Below are 22,125 nucleotides of genomic sequence, written 5' to 3' on the forward strand. Positions count from 1 at the left end.
TTAATAATGCATCTTCCTCGTGTTAACTGGACACATATCACTATTATAAATAGCAAAAAATGTTGCCCTAAAAAACAAAAAGAATACAAGAACATCAAGAAGCAAATAAGACTTTTTCTTCTTCCCTTTTTTTAAAAAAAAAAAAAAAAAAAAAAGACGTTGAGAGACCTAAGCATGGCATTACGTCAGTTTTGATGGTAGCTTTATGATCCTTGGTCCACAACATTATGACCGTCAATGAACAATGCAACTATCAATCAAGAATTACCTACCTTCATTAGCTAGCAATCCACAAAATTCTCTTATTGAAATGATCTTACTAAAAACACGAGGGCCCACTGAGCTGAGCGGAGATCTTTCAGGAAGATTTCCATTGGTTATCATCATCAAAATTAATCTCCTCTTCTGATCTAACTCCGCCTGAATTATCCAGCAGCAGTGAGTGGCCCAGCAGTTTGCCAAGAGGCGCGTGTAAATTAGCAGAGAACCAATTCGGAGTATCAAACGCACCCTCCGAAAAAGTAGCAATGGCTTTTCTTTGTTTTGGGCTGTATAAACGGCCCTCCTCAATGTCAAATGAATTTATACCTTTTTCGAAAGGAAAGTGAAAAATGCGACTGTGAGATGAACGGTCTTTGCCATAGAACTCGCTCAATGATGAGCGTTCCCATCCTAAATCATAGTTTCGTCCTCCAGAAAATAGGAGTGCTTCAGAATGATCCTTCCTGCCGGATTCCTCTTGGCAATCGAGGCCAATAATTTGCTCCTCGAGAAGGTCACGAGTATCCCGATGTTGTGCCATAATAAAATACTGCTGGTTAAATGAACGGAACTGGTTGGCTGCTACAACTGCATAATTTTCTTGACGATCCCTTTGATTTTCATGCCAGTGAGCACCGGTTGAATGAGTACATGACAACAAATTGGACGCCAGAGTATAATCTGAACACAAAATAGATGTATTTTCAATATTAGTTGCATCAAGGCTATCATCAAATGTCTGCTGGTAAGCAACACCTGACGATGTTGCCACTGCCGAACAAAAGGTCGGCTCTTTCTCCTCGTCTACATCCCAGCGAAGCAAAAGACTTCGTGGTTCTCTTCTCCGAGGCTCATTAGAATTATGGACTCCGTCCAATTCTTGCAAATGATCAGAACTAACAGATTCATAATTATGAGAAGACAGGCAATAAGATGGATCTCTAGCTCTGAACAAACTTTTCATAGCTTTATCATCGAAACAACGATTCAAATTCAGCTTTTCATCCAGGAAATAAGTTTCTGCATTGCATCCTATTAAAGGAATGTTGGAAGTGCTGACATCCCACTTAGAGAGAACACTGTCTGGTGGATGGCCAGACCAATATTCGGGAAAATAATCAGTCCAACGTGATGTATATTCAAATTCAGTTGTATTTCTTGTCTGAATTTCCTCTTCAGCATCTAATCCAGGGACAGCAGCTAACCTATAATTGGTGTCAAGCACCCCTTCTTGGCAGCGCTGCCAAACAAGAAATTGGGAAGTAATGAATGGCAATTTAGGATTTTCATCTGTACAAAGAGGACAACCAATCATACCGCTTTCTTGTTGCCATTAGGAAGGAGGCGATTGAGCAGTACAGAAGCCAAGTCAAACCTGAACATTTTCTCAGATGAATCCCATGAAGCATTTTTCATAATGTGCAAGAACACATAGACAGTAAAACGTCTGACCAGTTAGAACTGCATTGTCCAACTACGGGAAATGTATCTGCAACCAATTGACGTAATTTCTGTCTCTTGATTGAAAAAATTCCAGTGCCAGCATTCTGATTCCCTGAAAATAGGTGCACAATTTGTTTCTAAAAATGACGATGTTTTTAGTAAGATGTGGTGCCAAATTTACGTGTTGCAGCCATTGGCATATAACTCTTAAGGCTCAAAATATCCATACAATAGATCACTGGATCCGGCAAAAAGAGATGCGGAAATTCAAACTAGCAAGTTAGCAAACCGTAATGTACAGAGTACAGGAGGTGTCTGACAAGGCAAACTTGCTATACTCTCAATATTAGAGAGAAAAGGAGGGGGCAACAAAGTCTGACGTTTTAACTATAAGGAATCAACAGCCAAAACTCGAATATATTGTTGTCATGCAATTATATTGTGCCTTTTCTACTCCAATGTTAACAAGTTACTTCATGAGTGGCATCACACATTCATGTGTTTCTACAGTAATAAGTGTGGACAGAAACGGTGCAGTAGAATCCACGAGGGAAAAAGTGGAAAACCTCGTGTCTTTTGCATTTTCGATTTGCTATATGATTAAGAATTTGTAGGTCTATCAAATTAAGACTGCAGCAAGCATAAAATGTTCCCTACTGTTTGAGCTTAGTGCGCACCTGAGTGATTTGATGCCCTGGCAAAGGGAGAGAGCACCAAATTTTTACCGTCAGGTGTAACATTAGTGCAAGCAAAGGAGGACCTCTGTTTGATCCCTTTGAATTCATCTTCTGTGTCAAACCAAAATTTAACAAAGAAGGAATAATACTAGCAAGATTGGAGAAAGAATGAAAATTCAAGACTATTTATGACACACCTCTACTATTTAGTCCATAGACATCATTAGGTTCAGCATGCATTGGTGGTGAGAGGAATGAGAATTGGCCAATTGGTCTTTCACTTTCTGATCGAAGCGAAGATCTCAGGTTTCTATCAGCATATTTGAGCATGTTCGGAGGGGTGGAAGTATCTGGGAAATTTAAAAGAAAAAAATACAAGCAATTAATTAACTGCTGAAGATTAAGCAAAGATGCTAGCCAAAATCAAAAGCTGTTGCCAGTTTTCTGAGGAAATCAAAACAGATCAATAGTGCATCCAGATTCAAAGCAAAAAAAAAAAAAAATGGAGGAGAGACCTGTGCTGTTTCGATCATTCGGTGTTGAAGCCTTCGGTTGATAAGTACCATCTTTATGCAGCGGGCGAGAATAATAACCGCCAATGTCCTCCTTCAATTTCTTAAAAAATGCAAATTCTGAGGTCTTTGGAGCATCAGCTGCATAGTTCAATTGATTATAACATATCTCTTAAATAGTAAAAAGACAAAAGGAAAACAGACCGGTTATAGTAACTTCTTTTTTTCCAAAAAAAAAAAAAAAAAGGAATCGTTACTTCTCGGCGGCTGGGTCTGTTCAGGAAGCGTGAATTTCACTCTCTTCGCCTTGTTCATATCTGAGACTGAAAACACCAGCATCACAAACGATATCCAGAATCAAAGACAGATAGAGAACCTTAAAAAAAACAAAAGGAAAGTATCCAAATGACAAATGAATTTGGATAAAAATTTAATCAATCATAGTAGTACCATTTTGGTCGATGGATCCGCGATTTTCAGAAATGGCGGCTACGTTTAATGGAGGTTTCGGGATCGTCGCTCGGTTTTTAGGATTGGTTTTGAATGTTCGAGCAGTTGACTGTCTTCTCATGATTGCTTGCTCGTCGGACTTGTAACAAACCCTAATTCCATGACCATCACTCCGGAGTCCGGACTTCCCGGTTCCGTTTGGTTTCAGAAACGATTAAAATGAAATTAGGCGCCAAATAGTCACGTGAATGGGAGGTGCATCTTATCTTAAATTTCTGATGTATGAAGCATGGTTCAAAGTCACGGTCGCGGTCGTGGTCGCGGCCCGGAACGTTCCACATCGGTCTCGGCATATCGGTCGCGGTCTCGGTGAGACGCAAATTTTAAAGTATTTAATATTCTAAAAATTGTTAATGATATAAAAAAGTATGCTAAATAAAAATAATTAAAAAATAGCAAAAGAAACGGCCAAGTCAATCCGTCGCGGTGTGATTCGGCTGATTTTTCGTCTTGACTCGGGATAATTCGGAGTGACTCGGTGTGACTCGGCCGAGTCACTTCGTCGCGGTGGCGACTCAACCGATTTCTCGGCGAGTCAAGTATTTCGGTATCGTTTCGTCATGGTATCGTATCGGTAGGGGCCGAGACGGTGATGACTCGGCCGAGTCGTCCCGGTCTCGGCCGAGACTTCGAACCATGGTATGAAGCAGGCAATACGAGGTCACTTGCTTCTTCCCAATTATTCTTTTTTTTTTTTGGAAAAAACTTTATACTAAATGGCAATACAATTTAGCGACAGAAATAAATTAAAAAATGATTCACCCTTTTAATTTTAAAGACTTCATATTCGTGTTTATCGATTTAAAAATGTCGTGATTTTTAATCACTTTTTTTTATAGATGGACTATTTTTTTTTTTGGTTGGAGGACAAATAGTTATTTAAGAAACAGAAATACTAGAATACTAAGAATAGTACTGAAAATAGTAGTATCATATTTTCAAGAAAAAAATAATATTAATTAAGAGAAAAAAGCAAGCTCTTAAGTCACGAGGGCAAGGCTTCCTAGCTTTGATAAAATGGAATTGAATCATTTTTGGTTGAATCAACTCAATAGTATAAATTTTTGCATTTCCCTCCTCGGGCAACTCAATGCAAGCAATACGCTACAAATTATTTTTGTTTTTTTTTTTTACTTGGGAGGCTATTCCATGCAATACATATATATATATATTGAAAAAGGGCAGGGCAGCATTATCCAAAACAAGGGGATATGGTAAACAGGTGGCGATGCATGAGTGGGTGGAAGAATGACAGGGCTTTTCTTGATTGATCATCGTCCAGGAAAAAGATATCCGATTAACTCAAAGCCTCTCAGTTCTCACTCTTATCGCTAATAATTCCATGATCTTTTGCTCCACCCATTGTCAGAGCAACCATTGCTACTACAGTCTAGAGCTAAAAGAATTTGGTATCTTTGGTGGTCGAGAGAGGTCTACAGGGATGGCGAGCTGCAGCATGGCATCTGCTGCATCAGCTTTTGGTTTAACGCCAAATGCAGTCAGCTCCAACACGAGCACAGCCCACAAGAGCACTTTTCTCTTCTTGCTTCCTTCCAAGAACAACGCCACCAGCTGTACAAGGCTTGTTGTACGCGCCTCCGAAGAGACAGCACCAGCCGCAGCTGCTACTGCACCGGCTGAACCTGCAGCTCCCCCACCTCAGGCTCCCAAGCCACCTCCAATCGGACCCAAAAGAGGAACTAAGGTCAGTTCCAGAGCTACTACTATATCTGCACATTTATCAGCTTATGAACATGTGTTGATGAGTAAGAAAGAGTTGAACACTTGAACGTGAGGTGATCATCATATTTTTTCCAAGGCAAATTACTTGAAAAAGCTTTTGAGAGTCAAGCACAGACACAAGATCATTTTGGTTTGGATATGTTCTTCAATGAATCTTCCAGGCAACTGATACTCCTTGCAGTCCTCAAATAATAATAATTATGTTTCCATCTCTATATCCATCATAATAACTCTCAGCCAAATCCGAGAAAGAATTCAAAATCATGGACCTGATTTGCTTATAAACTGTCTCAACAGGTAAGAATCCTAAGGAAGGAGTCATACTGGTACAAGGGCGTGGGATCGGTTGTAGCTGTTGATCAGGTAAGGTGTCGTGAGAGCTACTAGTGTTGATTTTTATGGAGTTTGAGTCTACTCTTTCATAATCACAAGTAATTAATTAACACGTTTTACTTGAAATGTGACAGGACCCCAAGACTCGCTATCCAGTTGTTGTGAGGTTTAACAAAGTGAATTATGCTAATGTATCTACCAACAACTATGCATTGGATGAAATCCAAGAAATTGCATAATGCCCTATGCCTTGAATGTTATACCCCCCCCCCCTGTATTTGTTCGGCCTCTTATATAGCTGTGTGTTTGTGAATGTGTTAAACAGTGAATGACACTCTTTCGCAGTTAGTTCTTGATTTTCCAAGTCCCGTCTGTGTACATTCAACTTCTTGTTCTTTTTCTTATTTTTCTCTTTTCCTTTTGAAGTGAGCATTTTTTAATCACTGATCTTGGACTCAAATGCAAGCATTTGCAAAACAGATTCCTGGCTCTGTTCCGTCTCAAAACGACTCATATTCAAGCATATAGACATAGTTACAGGGAGAACCTTGACTGCTAAGGTGAAAAGCTACCAAATATTCATCGAGAGAGAGAGACAGAGGGAGGGGTGGGGGCGCGGCAATCAATAAGAAACGGAGCAAAGTGGCGAATATTCTCCCCTCCTCTGTCTTATTCTTACTAAGAAGAGTTGTTTTCTTTCTCTGAAGCTTAAAAAGGAAATGGTTTATATCATCCTACTTGCTATGCCCTTCAACATTTTTGATCCTTTACGGCGAGAACAGAAGGCAGACGTGTTATTCACAATTACAAGCAGCTAAAAACTCTCTTAAATTAGCAGACCAAACGGCCTAAGTACGTTCTTGGTTTGCATGTTCTTCAAACAAAATTGAGCCTTGAGGGCTTATTCAACCACCCGATGTTTGAAAATAAATTTGGCTCTCTCTGGAGTTTTGTCAGTGCCAAGACCTCCTTAACCCATATATTTATGATATTTTCTTGAGAATAAAATGAAAAACTAGAAAGGAAAGAGGAAAATCCAAAATTAAAAGAATTGAAAGGCTAAAAAAATTGTATTTTAGGAAAATGATTTGAATTTTTTTTTATCATTTAAGCAGAAGATAGATCTCTATAATTCCTCTTTTTTAATTTCAATCATTAAGGTGAAGATTTTTGTGGGAAAGAGGAAGAATTAAATAAAGAAGAAAGAGAAAAAGAAATAAAAGGAAGGAAAATAAGATAAATGAAAAATCAAAATAATGCAAGGGCAATTTTGTCTTAAAGGGGGTTGAGTGAGCAAAATTAAAGGTTAGGGGGTAAACTGAAAAATGAGGTATCCTTTAAGGGAATAAAATATGATTAACCCTATTTTTAATGGTAGTATTTTACTGCCAGAGTTTTCATCTGAGCTAAGATAACCGCAACCTACAAGCAGGATGGATTGAAATGACATCAAATCCAAAATTGCATTGTTATCTGTCTTTTGGCTAATATAATTGCATTCCAACTGCTTCGACTTCAATAACAGGTGTATTATTTCTTGATACTATTACTTACAGTTTGGGCTTGCTAAGAAAATTCAAAGGACGGATGATAGCAAGAGTTTCCTTCATAAGCCTGTTATATTTACCGGAATTCTGGCTTCGACTTTTGTTTACCACAAAAGCTCCGCTTCTCCAACCAGACAAAAAAGAAAGGAGTGACAGCGCTAATTAAAATCCTACTCTTGGATGAAACCCCACTGGGTTATTTAGTTATCCATGACAAGAAGCTGCCACTGGACTCTTTGTTCCCTTCAGAAGACATCCCTTAGACAGCACAGAAGAGTGAACCTACCAAAAAAGTAACATGACCTCTAAGCCGTACAGGAAGTTCACTGCTTAATGGTGAGAACATCCACTCATTGACTCCCTTGCTCCTCAATCCGTAATGGAAAAAGCGGAGTAATTTCATGAAGGAAACTAATAAGGCAGCTAATCCATTATTGAAAGTGCTATGGCTTATCTTTTATTTAAATAACAAATGGAATTCTTGTCTTTGTCCAATAATACATCTTGCCATCCTATCAAAGAGGAAAACCGGGGAGGGGGGGGGGGGGGATGAAAGTGAATAAAATAACATTTCAAAAACAAAAAATTAAGCTCTCAAGCAAGTAAATAGGAGGTATTGTACCAAGAAATTAAAACATCAGGTAAAAATCACCTATCTCAAAGTACTCTTCCATCCATGCCATCAAGAAGGCCTGACCACATTCCCTTTACTGGAGGCAGTTGTGCAACAAATGCATTCCAGGGAGGGTAACCAACTCCACTTCCCCTGACCCGGCCATCCATCCGGAGAGATAGATACCTTTAAACCAATGGTCAAAGCATCTTATCTTTCCAATAGATGTTCTTTAAATTGTGAGAAAAGAGTATACCAATATATGATCCATCTCATGCATTGGTAACAATTAATGTCTATCAAAAAAGACACATGAAGAAACTGGTTTAACTAGAATAACACGCATAACTGAGATGAGCAGAAAGGTGAAACTAGTGTTTGAGTAATCACCAGGTCAAAAAAAGTGATAAGTTACTGAAGACTTACACAGGAGATTCAGGGGAAACACCCGCTAATTTCTTTTGTTCAGCCAGCCACCTAGTGCAAATAAACATCAAAATGAGAGTAGCTTCATTAATTTATTATATCTAAAAAATCCCCATGACATATGAGGTTCATCATGTGTCACCACTAAGAGAGAGAGAGAGAGAGAGAGAGAGAGAGAGAGTGGCTTGTATTCAAATTAATTTGCCACCAAATGGTCACTTACTCAGACCATTCAGTGGCATAAACAGGAGCCAGTTGCCAGAGCCTTTTCCTTTTGGCAATAATCTCCTTCAGCTCCTCACTATCTTCAAATTCAAAACTCGGTGAATTCCCATCTGTAGCAAAGGGCACTACAAGCACACCCCTTTCCACGAGTCGATCAGTAAAAGGTTCACTACTTTTGAAAGAGTCTGCAATAAAAGATGCAGGACCAGCAAGGATTACAAGACGTGCAATCCCTCTAAAAGCACTCACAGGAAGAATTCTCTTCTCATCCACACGAATTCTGAGATTTGAGAGGCTTTCCTCTCTTGAGAGTTTGGCCAACTGAGCATTTTTAGCGGTGTTCTCCCTGTAATAAAGTAATGCAAAAACGGATACAGCTCCAATGTCAATGCCAAGACCTTTAAGAATATCAGGGACTTCAGTTGCTCTTGATGGATTAGAAAGAGCAGCTATTAATTGAGTGGTGGCTATCAGTCCTCCAAGAGCACCACTTGCAACAAAGGCAAGATAAAAGAACATCCGAACAGACCGAAATGGAGAGAGGACTTCACTTCGTATTTTGGCTGTAGAACTGAATAACAAACAAAATGATGATTGCAAGGAGGCTTCACATGTAAACGAGAACCTGAATGCAAAAGCATTTGAATATAACAGAAAAGGCTAGGTGTAAAACTGAAACCGTGGATAACAATATTCATAAAACACATCCAGTAGAAATGTCCTTTTTCACTCATTATCAAAGAAACTAAAAAAAAAAAAAGGAAAGAAATATATGCACAATCAAATCCAGATAAGCTTATACGCCAGTTCCAACTGTCTTATACTATATGATAAATGACATTCATATTGTACCTTGACCCTTAGTTTTTCTAAACAATCCGTGTGTACCTATGAACATTGACAAAGAAATTCTGAAAGGTCGCATGTGGGACTCATAATGCATTCCATGTTCTGAGTAGGGGAATGACATCCTCAAACATTTTTGTGCTTGAGTTTGTCGTAGGCAGCATGTACATTACATTAAAAATTCCAGAATTCCTCAGAGATTTTTGATAGAACTCCATTCAGATTATAACAAGAAGGTCCAAATTGTTTCAGAGCAACTAGTAAGGCCCATAGGTCACAAATGGTTTCCCGGAGGAGAAGAAGTGACGTCTCCAGAGAAGAAGCAGTATGTGCATCTAAACCCATCAAATTATTAGACACCATACTCCAACATTCTACCTCCCTTTTGAGATTAACAAACGTTAAATGGCTTCTACATCCCCATTTCTTTCCAAGAAAATTATGTTTCCATTCAGGGACAGAGATGTAGAAAAGAATCCAATGGATGTAAGTAGCCTTTCAAACATCATATTACATGTAAAAGCAATTTAAGAAGAACTTGACACGCAATAATTATAAAACGAACCAAAAAATCACTATGCATTTATGAACTGAAAAAGAGGAAAATGAAGAAAAGAAGAGAGTAGGCAAAAGGGACCTGATCTCTGGCTTATTGGAGGCAAAGCAAGTGATTAGCGAAGGTCCAAGACGCCGGGGTTGAACTTTACAAAGTAATCTTTGGTCTACATTACTGAAGAAGAAGGCGAACTTGCGACAGTTGTTGAGATGGCGGGAAAATCCGAGGCATTTTTTATCGAGATTGAGACTGGGACACCCAATCAAAGAGTAGGACGGTTGCGCCGCTGCGGCCATGGCAGAATGGAGCGGCAGCAGGAGATGTAGATGTTATTTTCTGCTATAGCTACCAGCTAGCATCAGAAAGATGAGACTCCTGGCTTAAACGGAGGCAGCCTTGGACGACGGCCGCCCCCACCCAGATAGCAGTAGCAAGTAGCAGCACGTTTTCATTCTCATTTCGGTTCGGGTTGCTTGCGTGACCATCATTCAGCCACGACTCTTATTTTACTTCGCGCGGATTTTGCGTTGTTTTTCGCTTTTTTCCTTTCGCCGGAAATTTGTTTTGCTTTGTAACGACCATCAAGTCCTCACCAAGTCCCTTCTTTTAAGGTTTTATTTTATCACCAAAACTATGCATGGGAGAAATTAAAAAATAAAATAAAATGAACCAAAGAAAAATCTTCGTCGTGATATTGATAACTCCATGCTAGAATGATATAACGTGAATGAACAATTTTGCAATCCGTTGGGATTAACTGTTTTGGATAAGATATTTTTTGAGTTATTGTGTATTACTGTAACATTGTATTTGAAAGACTTGTTTTTTTAAAAACAGCTAATCCAAACGAGCCGCTATTTTTGGAAAGAAAATTAATTGTCCCTCAAATTGAAAATTTATGCGACAATTAGCAAAGTTATCCGAAGGCATGATTAAATAGTACAATTTAGGCGCCACAGCAAGAAAGGGGCTTCAATTTCTCTTAGCACAAGCGCTACCAAGAAATCATCACGCAAGCTTAGATCAGGGAAACAATTAATGAAATCCCTAGTAACCCTTGGAACCAAAGCTTACTACATGTGGAGAGAGTTCTTAAATGTCGATATCAGCAAAAGGTGACGCAATGAAACTCAAAAGAGAGCACTGTTCAATTCTCCACCTGCAAAGTTGCGATTTTGATCAAACCCCACATCTCTGGCACCATAAGACTATCCTTCTTTGTGTTTTCATTACAACACACAAGCGGTTTTAGTGGCCATGGGATGAAACTGCATGAGCAATATGAGACATGATGGAAGTACCATGGCGTGGGTAGAATTATAGCCAAACGATAATTATTTTGGACTTGATCAACTCTGTTTACCCAATAACTGATCTTTTTTATTCAAACTGAACTTCTGTTTCTGTCGACAGAGACAAGAATATGTTTTACACTCAGAACTATGAAATTCAAGAAGATACATGGCATGTTTTCTCGTCAAGTTAGAGGGAGTCAGGAAGGTGATTATAGAAACTAGATTTCTGTCTTCTTGGCGCTAGCTTCTGATAACAAGGATTCAAGTTCTCCTCTCCGGTGTAGCTTAACAGTATCTGCACCATGAGACAACAAGAGAAAACCAAATCAAGCCTTTTCTGCTCCTATTTCACTTCAGGAATTAAAAACTTCCGTCAGGCATAAACCTCCAAACTAGTTACAAAATTAATCACGTATCAATCCAAGTTTATTTCACTTAACAAAATGCAGCAAGTGATCTTCTTCCTAACTTGAACATTATGCACTCTAAGAAACTCTACCACTCATCTAATGATTCATTAGAACATCAAATACCCCTATGTTTTAGCCTTTGAACCTTCTTCTCATCCATTGGTTTCAATTCAAAGATTCAAATTACTCTCGCTTAAGAGTTGATATTAGGAAACAAACGCATAAGCATAAAATTGATTGCGGGAAAATCCACCCTAGAATGCAAATCTCAAATTAATAGGTTCAAGTGTTCCAAAATTGCTGAAGAGTAGTGGTCCTTAGTACAGAGAATCTACATCAGGACAATGATATGGTAAAAGCACGCAGAAGTCAGCACACGAATAACCCTGTCAAAACATGCAGAAATGAACACCAGACTACATGAATTTCACTTTTTCCATTGTAAGTGCAACATATTCATTACTGAAGGGAGAATTTTCAAATGCCATACCTGTGCAACCACCAATATGTTTGCCGCCTGAAAAAAAGAGAAAAGCACTCATTTGATTGAATTGCTAGCTAAAAATATGTGAAGAAAGACTAAAATTAGGAGAAAGAAATGAATCTCATTTATATGGTTAAATTTGTCTTTTCTTGTTGACTGGTATTTACTCCCCAATCTTTCATAAAAAAATTTTAAATACATTATCATCATAGTCCTGGAAAATGCATTCGCTTATACCATTCTTATCTCTTAGGCGTAACATGGCACAGTAACTTTTTCCTCAGAAAACAGCTATAACATGCTTATGTTATTTGTATGCACAACGGTTAGGTCACTCGACAGAGCAAAACATCGCAAAATTTGACTGTAAAAATATATCCATGTGCTAGGATGTTGCAAGACAGCAGCACTTGCAAAGCTTACCAATGAATAAATTAGGAACAGTATGTTGTCCAGTAAGCCTTTCTAGCACCTTCTGCAGTTGTGGTCCTTGAGGTCCTGGAAGCAAGAACACTACATGAATCTGAACTTAAAAGATCAAGGTTCCTTTTTCTTTTTAACAAAAAAGTATACAACCTTCACCATAGCAGAACTCATCTGCATCATGGAATAAAAGAAAAACAAAGATTTAACATGCTAAAATTCTGCTTCAAGTTTGATATTTTATTTCTTCTTTGTCCTTATTTCTACACGAAGAGGAACTCAATATCTTCTAGAATCTTTTCCCTGAATGACATCATGGACAAGATATTACCAGATGAATCCATAAACAACGGCAACCATATACAAGTAGTCTAAAGAACTTCACCAAAACCCCCCAAGAAGTACAATGTACTGAGATCAAAGTAATATGAGAATTTTATTGAGAAACAATAATATTTTTAGTAATTACTGCAGACCTAAAAGTACCAGCTAGAACAAAAATCAATCTTTCTAAGGAGCGAAACTGCCAAAACTACAGCCTTGATGATAGAAGAAATTACAGCAGGATTGTCTTCCGCTCCTAATATAACTGCCATACACACAATTCAGCCACAAATCCACATGTTGAAAACGATTATAATGCGCAATGTGAGCCACCGATATAACCAGACAGCCCTAAAAGTCCATTTTCATTCTCTGTTGTCAAAAAGCTCAAGCTTGTATGATTCAGGTATCGACTTTCTAACTGTTGAGGTAGTAAAAGGTTTCAACTTTTGCTTCTTATTCCGTATAATGAAGGAAGGCGGAGCAAAAATTCAAAAATTTGGGGGGGGGGGGGAAATGCTAAACCGGGTTTACTAAAATAGGATGGTATCCAGAAGAATTCTTCAAAGCATATACAGGACAGAAGCAAAGGAAACTATCATCTTTAAATTTGCAGATATAAGTGAAAGAAGGCCCGAGAAACCTACCCAATTGGTCCAGTTCAATAACAAGTGGTTCGCAACCAAGCTTCTTCAACAAAGTCTTCACCTCAGAAGAATACCTTCATGACAAGATCCACCACTACGCCATTTCAAAATTCCATAAAAACTAGTAACAAAATTTAACCTTCAAATGATATCAACAAGAGTTACAGCTGAGATACACTCACGAGCACCAGGTTTTGGAGTAAACCACAACTGGGTTTTCGGTGATAGTCGTTTTCACAGTCTCCTCTAATCGGGACCCGAAAGAAGCCGCCATGGCTCGAACCTTAGTGGTCTTCCCAACTTTTCTGGGGCCATAAAAGTCGATTCTTGATTTGCTGCTGAGCGGCGTCACAGAGCTGGTGTTGAAGAAAGCGCAAGAATTGGGGATGTGAAAATGCGGGAGATTGTGAGGTTGAGAAGAAAAAGTGAGAAAGCTGAAGCCTCCTCGAGGAGGAGTAGTAATCAGATGAGACGCGCCAGCCATTGAAGCGACTGAAGCCCTCTGCTGGTGTTCTTCTTCTCCTCGTTCTTGATGCACTTTTCTGCTCGTAATTATATCGCCAGTTTCACGGTCAGGTTCACTTTTAGTTTTAGTTTCCAGGCCATATCCCACATCGTCTTCCTCTAAGAAGGACTAGATTTATTAATTAATTACTGAAGTCACGTCCAATCGCCAAGGTCAGGAGCGTGGGCTTGTAACCAAACGGGGCATTGAAGTGACTGAATAGAGGATGCGAGGGCTCTAGGGGCACTTGGGCCCTTTAGCCCGTTAATCCCCCCTCCCAAACCCCCAGCTTACCATGAACTGGGTCAGCACCTGCGACACTGAATCCCAGTCTTGGAATGGGCCGAGTGTAGCCCTTCAATGACTGATGTGGAGGCTTCTACTAAACTATCACTTTGCATTCTCCCAAAGCACTAAAGAGAGAGCAACTATTAGTTCAAAACTTATTTGAACTGGGTCAGCACCTGCCACACTGAATCCCAGTCTTGGAATGGGCCGAGTGTAGCCCTTCAATGACTGATGTGGAGGCTTCTACTAAACTATCACTTTGCATTCTCCCAAAGCAAGAGAGAGCGACTATTAGTTCAAAACTTATTTGTTTGTATCATAATTATATATATCTTTGAACATATTTTTTTTTTTATCTCACATATATTACAAGGGAGGATTTTAAGTGGGGGCACGGACCCCCACTATCCCCTTTAAATTCCTATAATACATCTACAATTTTGACATAATTTTAAAGGTGCCCCCATAATTTTTTTTAGAAAAAATGTGAAAGAATATGTCACAAAATTTATATCATTCACTTTCCTCCTCTAGTTCCCATTTTCCCACCAACAGGGCCAAGTACCAATTATATCAGTCATTCCTTTTGGTCCCCACTCTCCAAGTTCCTTTTACTCCTGTGATCCCTCATTTCCCTTCACCATCGGCTCCTCTTCTTCCACACCCAAGTCAACTACTTTTTCTTTTTATCACTTCATCCAATTATCATTTACTTCCTTTGTCCCCACTCCCCAATTTCCCTTTCCTTATCTGCCTCTCGATTGTCCCTACTCCCCAACATACATAGGAGAGTCATTTTTTTCCACAACCAACGCTTGTTACTCTTTCTTTTGATCACTTCATCCTATTTAGAGATTGCACCAGAATCAATTGATCTTCTAGGACTTGGGTTCGTCACATTTTGAGGCTCTTTTCACCAACTTTAGGACACCATCAAAATTAGGTTCTAAACAATTACTTCTTATTATTATTATTTTAAATTTGTTTGCAAATATATTTCTAGAGCATGTGACTATTACTGTTTTAAAGAAATTTGAAAATTGATTAGTTAATATAATAACTAATAAATGGGTTATTTGATAAATATTTTAACTTGTGAAATGGTGATTTTATGCATGAGACTTTTTTTTTTGCTTAAAAAAATTAGAAAAAGAGTAGATAAAAAATATTAGTGTTATTTTTGCCCCCACTAAGATTTTTTTCTGACTCCACCCCTGATATATTACAACACAAAAAATATTAAAGTAATTATTTCAAACAATATTCTAAATAATCTACCTTCCACCCTTTATCTTCAGTTCAATAAAGATTTGAAACCTTATAAATAGTAATATCAAATGTATAGCCCCAAAAAAAAATCACTTCATCTAAGAAAAAATGTGCAAAACCTACCATTTTATTGTGATTAACCTCAAAAACAAATTATTCTCAAATTGATACACTTAAGAAAAAAGGCTATTAGTTTAATGTACCACTTTTCATACATGAAAGTATTAGCCTTTTGACTATGGAACATTAGCATTGTGTTAAATAAAGAATAAATAGTTACACATTGTTAGGAATCAAGAAATTTATCTACGCCTACGGACGCTTCATTATTAAAAGCGTGCCACTTTACTAGAAAAGTGAACCACTTCCAAAGGGAGTTGGGATGGTTTGAATGAAACCATCATTATGACGAGGTGTAACTAGGGTCATTAAATACGAGGGCAATAGTGAGACGAAAGCATAGGGGTATATTGGATCCCTCTGTACTTCTATGGATTCTAGACGAAACACATGGGGTTTCAACCAGTAGGGAAGATTAGTGTGTACGTTTGCAACCGAAAGAGATAAAAAACAAGTCGATCCATCTCTGGGTTGGGCTGGTTGATGTAAATGTAAGACGGCTTAAAATATATGCAGTCCAAAACCCTTCAGGCTTCCCTGGCCTACTTGTCCCATATTATTTAGATCTCTCGTCCCATAAATTGGAACATTAGGCCCGACAAAGGACCCTCGAGTCAAACAAATGTCACCAGCTTAAAGATAAGATGAAAGTCCGGTCATGGGTTACCTGCTGTAATCCTCCCTTGGGCCAGTTGGCTCCTTCGAGTAGGAGTAATGTAAATGTTGTCCATTGAACAATCAGAAAGGGGCAAAAAAAGAGAGAGAGGATTACAGCCGCGGACTAAAACAAAAGCCACTGTTTGGGATTCAGAAAAACCAAAATCAGGAGACAGCCTCCACTGCCAGAAAGAAAGGGGTAAGTGCAACCCATGTGGTGAACTTAGTGATTTCAGCTCACCTTAGTAGGGATGTCGAGAACAAGAAGCGGCCAAAGCAGTGGTGAGAATAATGCCAAAGTAGATGAAGACATGAAAACGAGGTCAGACGTTGAAGCTGCAATTTTGAGGTTCGAAAGACAGAGAGGGATTGATCTGACGATGCCTCATTGCAATCATGGTTCAAAGACTCAGCCTGAGTGGTCACTGGAACGGAACTTTTCGATACGACACAACTGAGATGAGATGATTTCAAAATAATGAATCGTCGAGAGCTCAGCCGAGACGTCTTCGAGATAGATAAAAACGATCGAATCATTCCGAGTTATCTCGAGTCAACTCAAATTTTTTTTATTGTTTTTGATATTTTTTTTATAATTTATCATATTTTTTTAATATTAGTCATAATTTTAAAAATATTAAATATTTTAAAATTTGCATCTCATCGAAACCACGGCCGATATATCAAAGTCAAAGTGGAACAGTTCGGGCACGACCGCGACCATGACTTTGAACCATGATTACAGCGAAGAGTTTGAACTCTGAAATGGGACCGCCTTAGCGAATACAGAGTAGCATTTTGATCCCATGGCATGGAGAACCACGTGGTATGTTTCACTTAACTGTGAGAAAAATGAAGAATAAATAGCACTCGTAAATAAACACATTGGAATTGAATTCATTTTTGTCCCTAACTCTTTTAGCATGAGCCGCGAGGGATAAATTTTCTTTTCTCCGACTTCTTCTCTAACGTGTTAAGTTTCTAGATAGCGTTTGTTATATAGAACTTTGAAAACCCCCGTCATGTAAACAAGGACTCATAGATCATATTATTATAAGTGAAAGCAGTTAGAAGTCATGTTAGATTACAAAGCAAAAACTCTCAATGGACCACTCAGATGGCTTTTTCCATCTTTGTGACAACAGCATATGCCAATGTTAAAAAAAAAAATGCCAATGTTTATGGCTGCTTCAGCAAAGCTTTTTTATAGAGGAAAACAACAGTTTGGCGAGTCTGACTTCTTTCAGTAACTTATAGAAAGAATTTGGTAATCTTGATACACCAGAAAGGGCAATTTGCAGCTGGAAGTTCCAATAATGTGGGGGGCGGTTGTTAAATAATATGCAGGTTTGCTTCTCCCTACCTGGAAATCAAACTCACAAAGTCAACGCATCATATTACACAAGACTAATATATAATAAATTTTTGCTTTTCCAAAAAACACGCTTTATCATCTCAGTTAAAATTCCTTAGGAGGATAAGACAGCCGTTAAAACATCTGGTGTCGTGGTGTAGTTGGTTATCACGTCAGTCTAACACACTGAAGGTCTCCGGTTCGAGTCCGGGCGACGCCATGTGTGGCAACAATTATTTCCGAACTACTTTTGTTTTGGATCCCTTCATGACAGCGCAGGACTAACTATTTGTGACCTTGCCCAGTAATCCAGCTCATAAGCATTACACCTAAACCTTTTTATTCCCTTTGTGGCAAATAGTAAAATTGATCGTTTGAAATCTTTGAAAATCCACCATTGTGCCGTGTGAATTGTGATTCAATTTGGCCCAAACCAGCTCTTGATCACCTTTCTGATAAAAGGGTGTAACCATTTTTGTCATTGAATCCAGCCTCCCCATTCTGATCCCTTTGAGGCAAATTAGATCACCAGGGTCTTTGATTGAAACCCACAATGAGGAGGTTGAGTATTTTTATTCTCTTCGATCTTAGGTGTTTTGAACTAATGAATGTTGATTGCGCTTTACAGATAAGATTTTTACACCAACACACGGCTGCTCGAGTCCTTCCGTGTGCAACCCCAACAGAAATTTTGCTGCTTCATTCATGCAGAGTCAAACTCAAAAGAGTTTTAGCCACTGAAGATTAAGTGGGCAGACCTTCTTAAATTTAGCGTATTCATCCCTACTCGCGTGACGTTCAACAGCAAGTTGCTGATGAAAAGTTTGGGGATGTGACCATGGGGATTGAGATAATAATGGCCAAGGCCGAGTTTGGCTTTGGTTGTAGGTTATTGCTATCAAGGCATCAAATTTTGACAAGGGCTTTGATGTAGCACCTGAAAGCAATTGATTGATTGATTGATTCGAAGAGGACGTTCCTACTGTCGATTAGCTTCAGTCTAAATCTCCAACTCAGATTGCTGTAAACAGTTCCCCACTTCACTTCCTATGTTTTTGCTGACTGATCATTTAGAAATCAATACGCTGAAAAAGGACTTGGTCTTCATGCTTCTCTTTTCTTCCTCCAAATTTGTGTACCATAAATTGATGCGCGAATGATTGTATCTTAAATAATAATAATAATGATAAAGAAGAACGCAGAAAGAAAGGAAGTTCAAAATGGACAAATTGAATAGTCGAAGATGATTTTCCATTGTAACTTGTCATTGAATGATTTTACATACTTCATGAAGCTCTTGGAGGAAAGTTGTGAAATTGGTGGAAAAAAAAAAGAAAAAGAAAATGAGAAGCCTCATCATCCTCAGTATACAAAATGCCCGACATACTAAAACATATGGGCTATCAGGAGAGGGCTGGCTAGTCTCTATGTGCTATCTGCATTGTTTATGTATCTTCTACATACACAGTTATATCATACACAGAGTCAAAGTCTCTTTGCCTTATTTGGAAATGGCGAAGGAGTCAGAGAATTATCAAGGTCAGGGAATTCCTAAGCTCCAGTGATCAAAACTGTGAAATGCAACGTCTGTGAGTAGGAACTTTTTGCTTTTTCTGCTTCAAGTCCTCTTTCCAGACTTTGCCAATATCTTGTGCTATTTTCGTAGCATCCGCAGATGCTCCAGAAAGCCCTCTCCTTGTGAACCCAACTGCATATAACCCATCCTTCCCTTTCCAGCCATTTGGGAATGGTGATTTTGGAAATCCATCCCTAGAGAAGAATTCAGCCTCCTGCACATCAAAATTTATCAAACTAAGTCAGCACTTTGTTTAAAAAGAAGCTTCTGAATCTGTATTATACTTTTTTTTTTTATTTATAAAAAATTCTTGTAATGACGACGAAGTAAGATGTATCTCTCACCTGTAGCCAGTAGGGGACATTGCTGCTGTATCCTGTAGCCAAAACAACAGCATCAATATTCAGCATTTCACCATCAACAAGTTCAACCATGCCGCATGCGAACCTCCTGATTCCAGGGACTACGTTGATTTCCCCTGATCTAATCTTTTCCAATGCACCAATGTCCAGGACAGGTGTTTTTCCTTTAGTGTTTTTGAGCTGCAGGGGACCAAGTGATGGTCGTTTTAGCCCGTATTTCTCTATGTTTCCGAGAATGAACCATGCCAGAACCAGCAGGAGTTTATCAACCAGCCAAAGTGGTAGCCATTTCAGCATAAACATGGCTAGTTCAAATGTTGGTCTGCCGCATATTTCTCTAGGCAAGACATGAACCTGAAGATACAGAAGCAGAGCAAAGCTCGTCAGACACACAACATTTTGGAATATATTGATCAATGACAAAGTAAAATAAAAATTTTGAACCAGAAAACTCACCGAGCTGCGAACAACCATTGAAGGTTGAGCTTCATGGTTGCAAAGATCGAGAGAAACTTCCATTCCCGAATTGCCACATCCAACAACAAGAACTTTCTTGCCACGGAATTTTTCGCCAGACTTGTAATCACAGGCATGCAAGACCTCGCCTCCAAATTCTTTCAGACCATCAATGTCAGGCACCATGCGCTCTGCGTTTTCCCCGGTTGCTACCACAAGCCACTGGCAGAAGTACTCGACGTCAGAGCGGGTGGAACCATTGGTAGAAACTGTCTTGACTCTCCACAAACGGCAGGCCTCATCGTACTTAGCTGATTGCACACACTCATTGAATTGAGGGTTGATATCAAAGTGGGTGGCATATGATTCTAGGTAGTCAATGAACTGTTTCTTGTTGGGGTACTCAGGGTAATGATCAGGGAAGGGGAACTTAGGAAGTTGGCAGAATTGCTTAGGAAGATGAAGCTTTAGGCGATCATAAGTGCGTTTCTGCCACAAAGATGCAATGCAATCAGTTTTTTCCAGGATGACAAAGGGAATTCCTTGTTCCTTCAGGCAAGCTCCAACTGCCAGCCCAGATGGCCCTGCTCCAACTATCACAGGACCATTTACCCAAACACATCTACGAGCAAGGAAATCAGGGTCCATGAAGTTAAACATTTTGTTTACGGCAAATTCGGTGTAAAATGTAATGCGGAGGAGGCACTTGTGTAGCGTCTAGAAGCAGAAGTTGATACAGAAAGTGTAGAATATGGGTTTCTTGGATAAGAGAAGTTTTGGTTTTCGCTAGAGTAAAATTGAGAAGATGGTTGAATTTGTTTGAATGGAGAGGAAGTGGAGGGGCGGCTGAAGGGGCCTTAAATAGATGGTTTTGCCTCGGAATTTTGAGAAAGGTGCATGTGACTGGAGGTGTGAAGTTAATGCTTTTCGACGGGCCATTCTCAAATCATAAGCCAGAGTCCGCAAAGTATTATTTTAGTCGATACTTAATCATTATACAATAACACCTCATTTAAATTATACTGCATTGATCATTAAAAATGATGAGGGGCTGGTTCTTCATGCATTTTAAAATGGCGTTTGAGAATTAGTAGGAGCACAAGTGATTCTATTCTGTTGCACCGTATAAATTGAAGTGAGAACTAGAAAGAGACCATCCAAACAGTGGTTTCACGCTGATCTTCATCTTCTGTTTTGTGCTCGCCATTTGACATTAAAGAATTTGGATGAAAGCTCAAATCGGAATAGGAATTTATTTAGATATTCGCTTTCTTCGGCCATATAGTTGAGGATAAATGATCCAAAAAATTGCACGTATCTTACATACACCATCACTGTTACATTCATAACACGTGTGTAAAATTTAAATTTTAAATTCAAATTTCGCATAGTTATCATTCATCCAATATTAACGATGTATATACTGTCTGTCAGTGTAGGAAAGATTAATCAAAAAAAAAAAAAAAAAGGCAAATGCGCGTAGTACACAGTAATAGTATGTTTTTGGTTCCGGCAATGAGACTGAAGGATACAGAGTACAACAGATCTGACACGAGAATGACTAGCTAGTTCAAAACTGAAATAAGGCACAGCTTGAGGTGAGGAAAGTTACTAGACATGGGCAAACAGGGAAGCAAGGTAAAGAATTCTGGGATGTTTGATCTGGGAGAGGTGAAAGTGATGCATCATCTTCATAGGATTTGATGGGGCCATTGAAAATCCATCGGACGAAAAATCTGTACAAATATTTTGAGCTTAGTTGGCAGAAGAGAAATGCTGACTTGGGCAATGACTATGCGCTCACGTGGAGGGATGCGCGGCTGGACCAACGATACCCACTCCCCATTGGGACTTACTCCTCCACTTCTTCTGACTTCACAAGCCTCCAACCGCTGTGCCCAATGGCTGTTTCGCCCCCACCATCCGCCCATTCCTCCTGCCACCCCCGTGGTTCACCATCCTATTTGCTGCCCCCCACGTTTTTTTCTTTATTGCGATTGGATGCCAAATCATCATCCTATACGACTTTTGCGTTTCTTCAACCTAATACTATTCCTTTTGACAATTTACGACTCTTCTCAGTATTAATTTGCACTATACCTTGCACCAAATGACCTTAGCATTTTCACGTTCAGAGTTCTGTTCTCTATTATTATTATTTTTTTGGTTATTTTGGGGGTTCTTCAAATGGAGGCTCCGATTAAACCTTATGGAAGCTTGAGAGTCAGGAGTCGAGCCAGAAATAAGGACCTTAATTACAACT

General features: G+C 39.0%; 5 protein-coding genes and 1 non-coding gene across 12 annotated transcripts; 2 read left to right on the plus strand and 4 right to left on the minus strand.

The window, feature by feature from the left end:
- Positions 1-3,838, minus strand: LOC113714238 (uncharacterized). Of its 3 annotated transcripts, none has more exons than XM_072081682.1 (8): positions 3,344-3,838; positions 3,151-3,210; positions 2,897-3,034; positions 2,579-2,731; positions 2,382-2,492; positions 1,714-1,816; positions 1,579-1,636; positions 1-1,501 (listed from the first exon to the last, which is right to left on the minus strand). In XM_072081682.1, the coding sequence occupies exons 1-8, from the start codon at positions 3,462-3,464 to the stop codon at positions 359-361; spliced, it is 1,887 nt and encodes a 628-aa protein (XP_071937783.1). In that variant the 5' UTR covers positions 3,465-3,838; the 3' UTR covers positions 1-358. The 3 variants fall into 3 exon arrangements, with proteins under 3 accessions (XP_071937783.1, XP_071937781.1, XP_027093829.2); XM_072081680.1 differs by having other exon boundaries at positions 2,382-2,489; positions 3,151-3,216; positions 3,344-3,837; XM_027238028.2 differs by having other exon boundaries at positions 3,151-3,216; positions 3,344-3,835.
- A 764-nt stretch (positions 3,839-4,602) lies between these two features.
- LOC113714268 (photosystem I reaction center subunit IV, chloroplastic) lies at positions 4,603-5,843 on the plus strand. Its single transcript, XM_027238059.2, has 3 exons — positions 4,603-5,108; positions 5,444-5,509; positions 5,614-5,843. Exons 1-3 carry the CDS (start codon positions 4,746-4,748, stop codon positions 5,716-5,718), a joined length of 534 nt encoding a protein of 177 aa, XP_027093860.1. The 5' UTR covers positions 4,603-4,745; the 3' UTR covers positions 5,719-5,843.
- LOC140037495 (protein LOW PSII ACCUMULATION 1, chloroplastic-like) lies at positions 4,907-10,272 on the minus strand. 5 transcript variants are annotated; one of them, XM_072081699.1, is made up of 5 exons: positions 9,774-10,257; positions 8,289-8,915; positions 8,066-8,116; positions 7,679-7,825; positions 4,907-5,133 (listed from the first exon to the last, which is right to left on the minus strand). In XM_072081699.1, the coding sequence occupies exons 1-4, from the start codon at positions 9,986-9,988 to the stop codon at positions 7,684-7,686; spliced, it is 1,035 nt and encodes a 344-aa protein (XP_071937800.1). In that variant the 5' UTR covers positions 9,989-10,257; the 3' UTR covers positions 4,907-5,133; positions 7,679-7,683. The 5 variants fall into 5 exon arrangements, with proteins under 5 accessions (XP_071937800.1, XP_071937805.1, XP_071937796.1 ...); XM_072081704.1 differs by lacking the exon at positions 4,907-5,133 and adding an exon at positions 5,616-7,538 and having other exon boundaries at positions 8,289-8,861; positions 9,774-10,272; XM_072081695.1 differs by lacking the exon at positions 4,907-5,133 and adding an exon at positions 5,616-7,538.
- Positions 10,273-11,050: 778 nt separating this feature from the next.
- LOC113714278 (monothiol glutaredoxin-S10) lies at positions 11,051-13,902 on the minus strand. Its single transcript, XM_027238067.2, has 5 exons — positions 13,458-13,902; positions 13,276-13,349; positions 12,305-12,379; positions 11,888-11,914; positions 11,051-11,282 (listed from the first exon to the last, which is right to left on the minus strand). Exons 1-5 carry the CDS (start codon positions 13,757-13,759, stop codon positions 11,206-11,208), a joined length of 555 nt encoding a protein of 184 aa, XP_027093868.2. The 5' UTR covers positions 13,760-13,902; the 3' UTR covers positions 11,051-11,205.
- Positions 13,903-17,614: 3,712 nt separating this feature from the next.
- Positions 17,615-17,688, plus strand: TRNAV-AAC (transfer RNA valine (anticodon AAC)). The gene has a single exon. It is a non-coding gene; the product is annotated as a tRNA-Val (tRNA).
- A 1,014-nt stretch (positions 17,689-18,702) lies between these two features.
- LOC140037494 (probable indole-3-pyruvate monooxygenase YUCCA8) lies at positions 18,703-20,807 on the minus strand. Its single transcript, XM_072081691.1, has 3 exons — positions 19,863-20,807; positions 19,389-19,760; positions 18,703-19,258 (listed from the first exon to the last, which is right to left on the minus strand). Exons 1-3 carry the CDS (start codon positions 20,520-20,522, stop codon positions 19,034-19,036), a joined length of 1,257 nt encoding a protein of 418 aa, XP_071937792.1. The 5' UTR covers positions 20,523-20,807; the 3' UTR covers positions 18,703-19,033.
- Between the last annotated feature and the right edge of the window lie 1,318 nt (positions 20,808-22,125).

The sequence above is a fragment of the Coffea arabica genome, chromosome 1c (assembly GCF_036785885.1).
Source record: "Coffea arabica cultivar ET-39 chromosome 1c, Coffea Arabica ET-39 HiFi, whole genome shotgun sequence".
Taxonomy (NCBI): domain Eukaryota; kingdom Viridiplantae; phylum Streptophyta; class Magnoliopsida; order Gentianales; family Rubiaceae; genus Coffea; species Coffea arabica.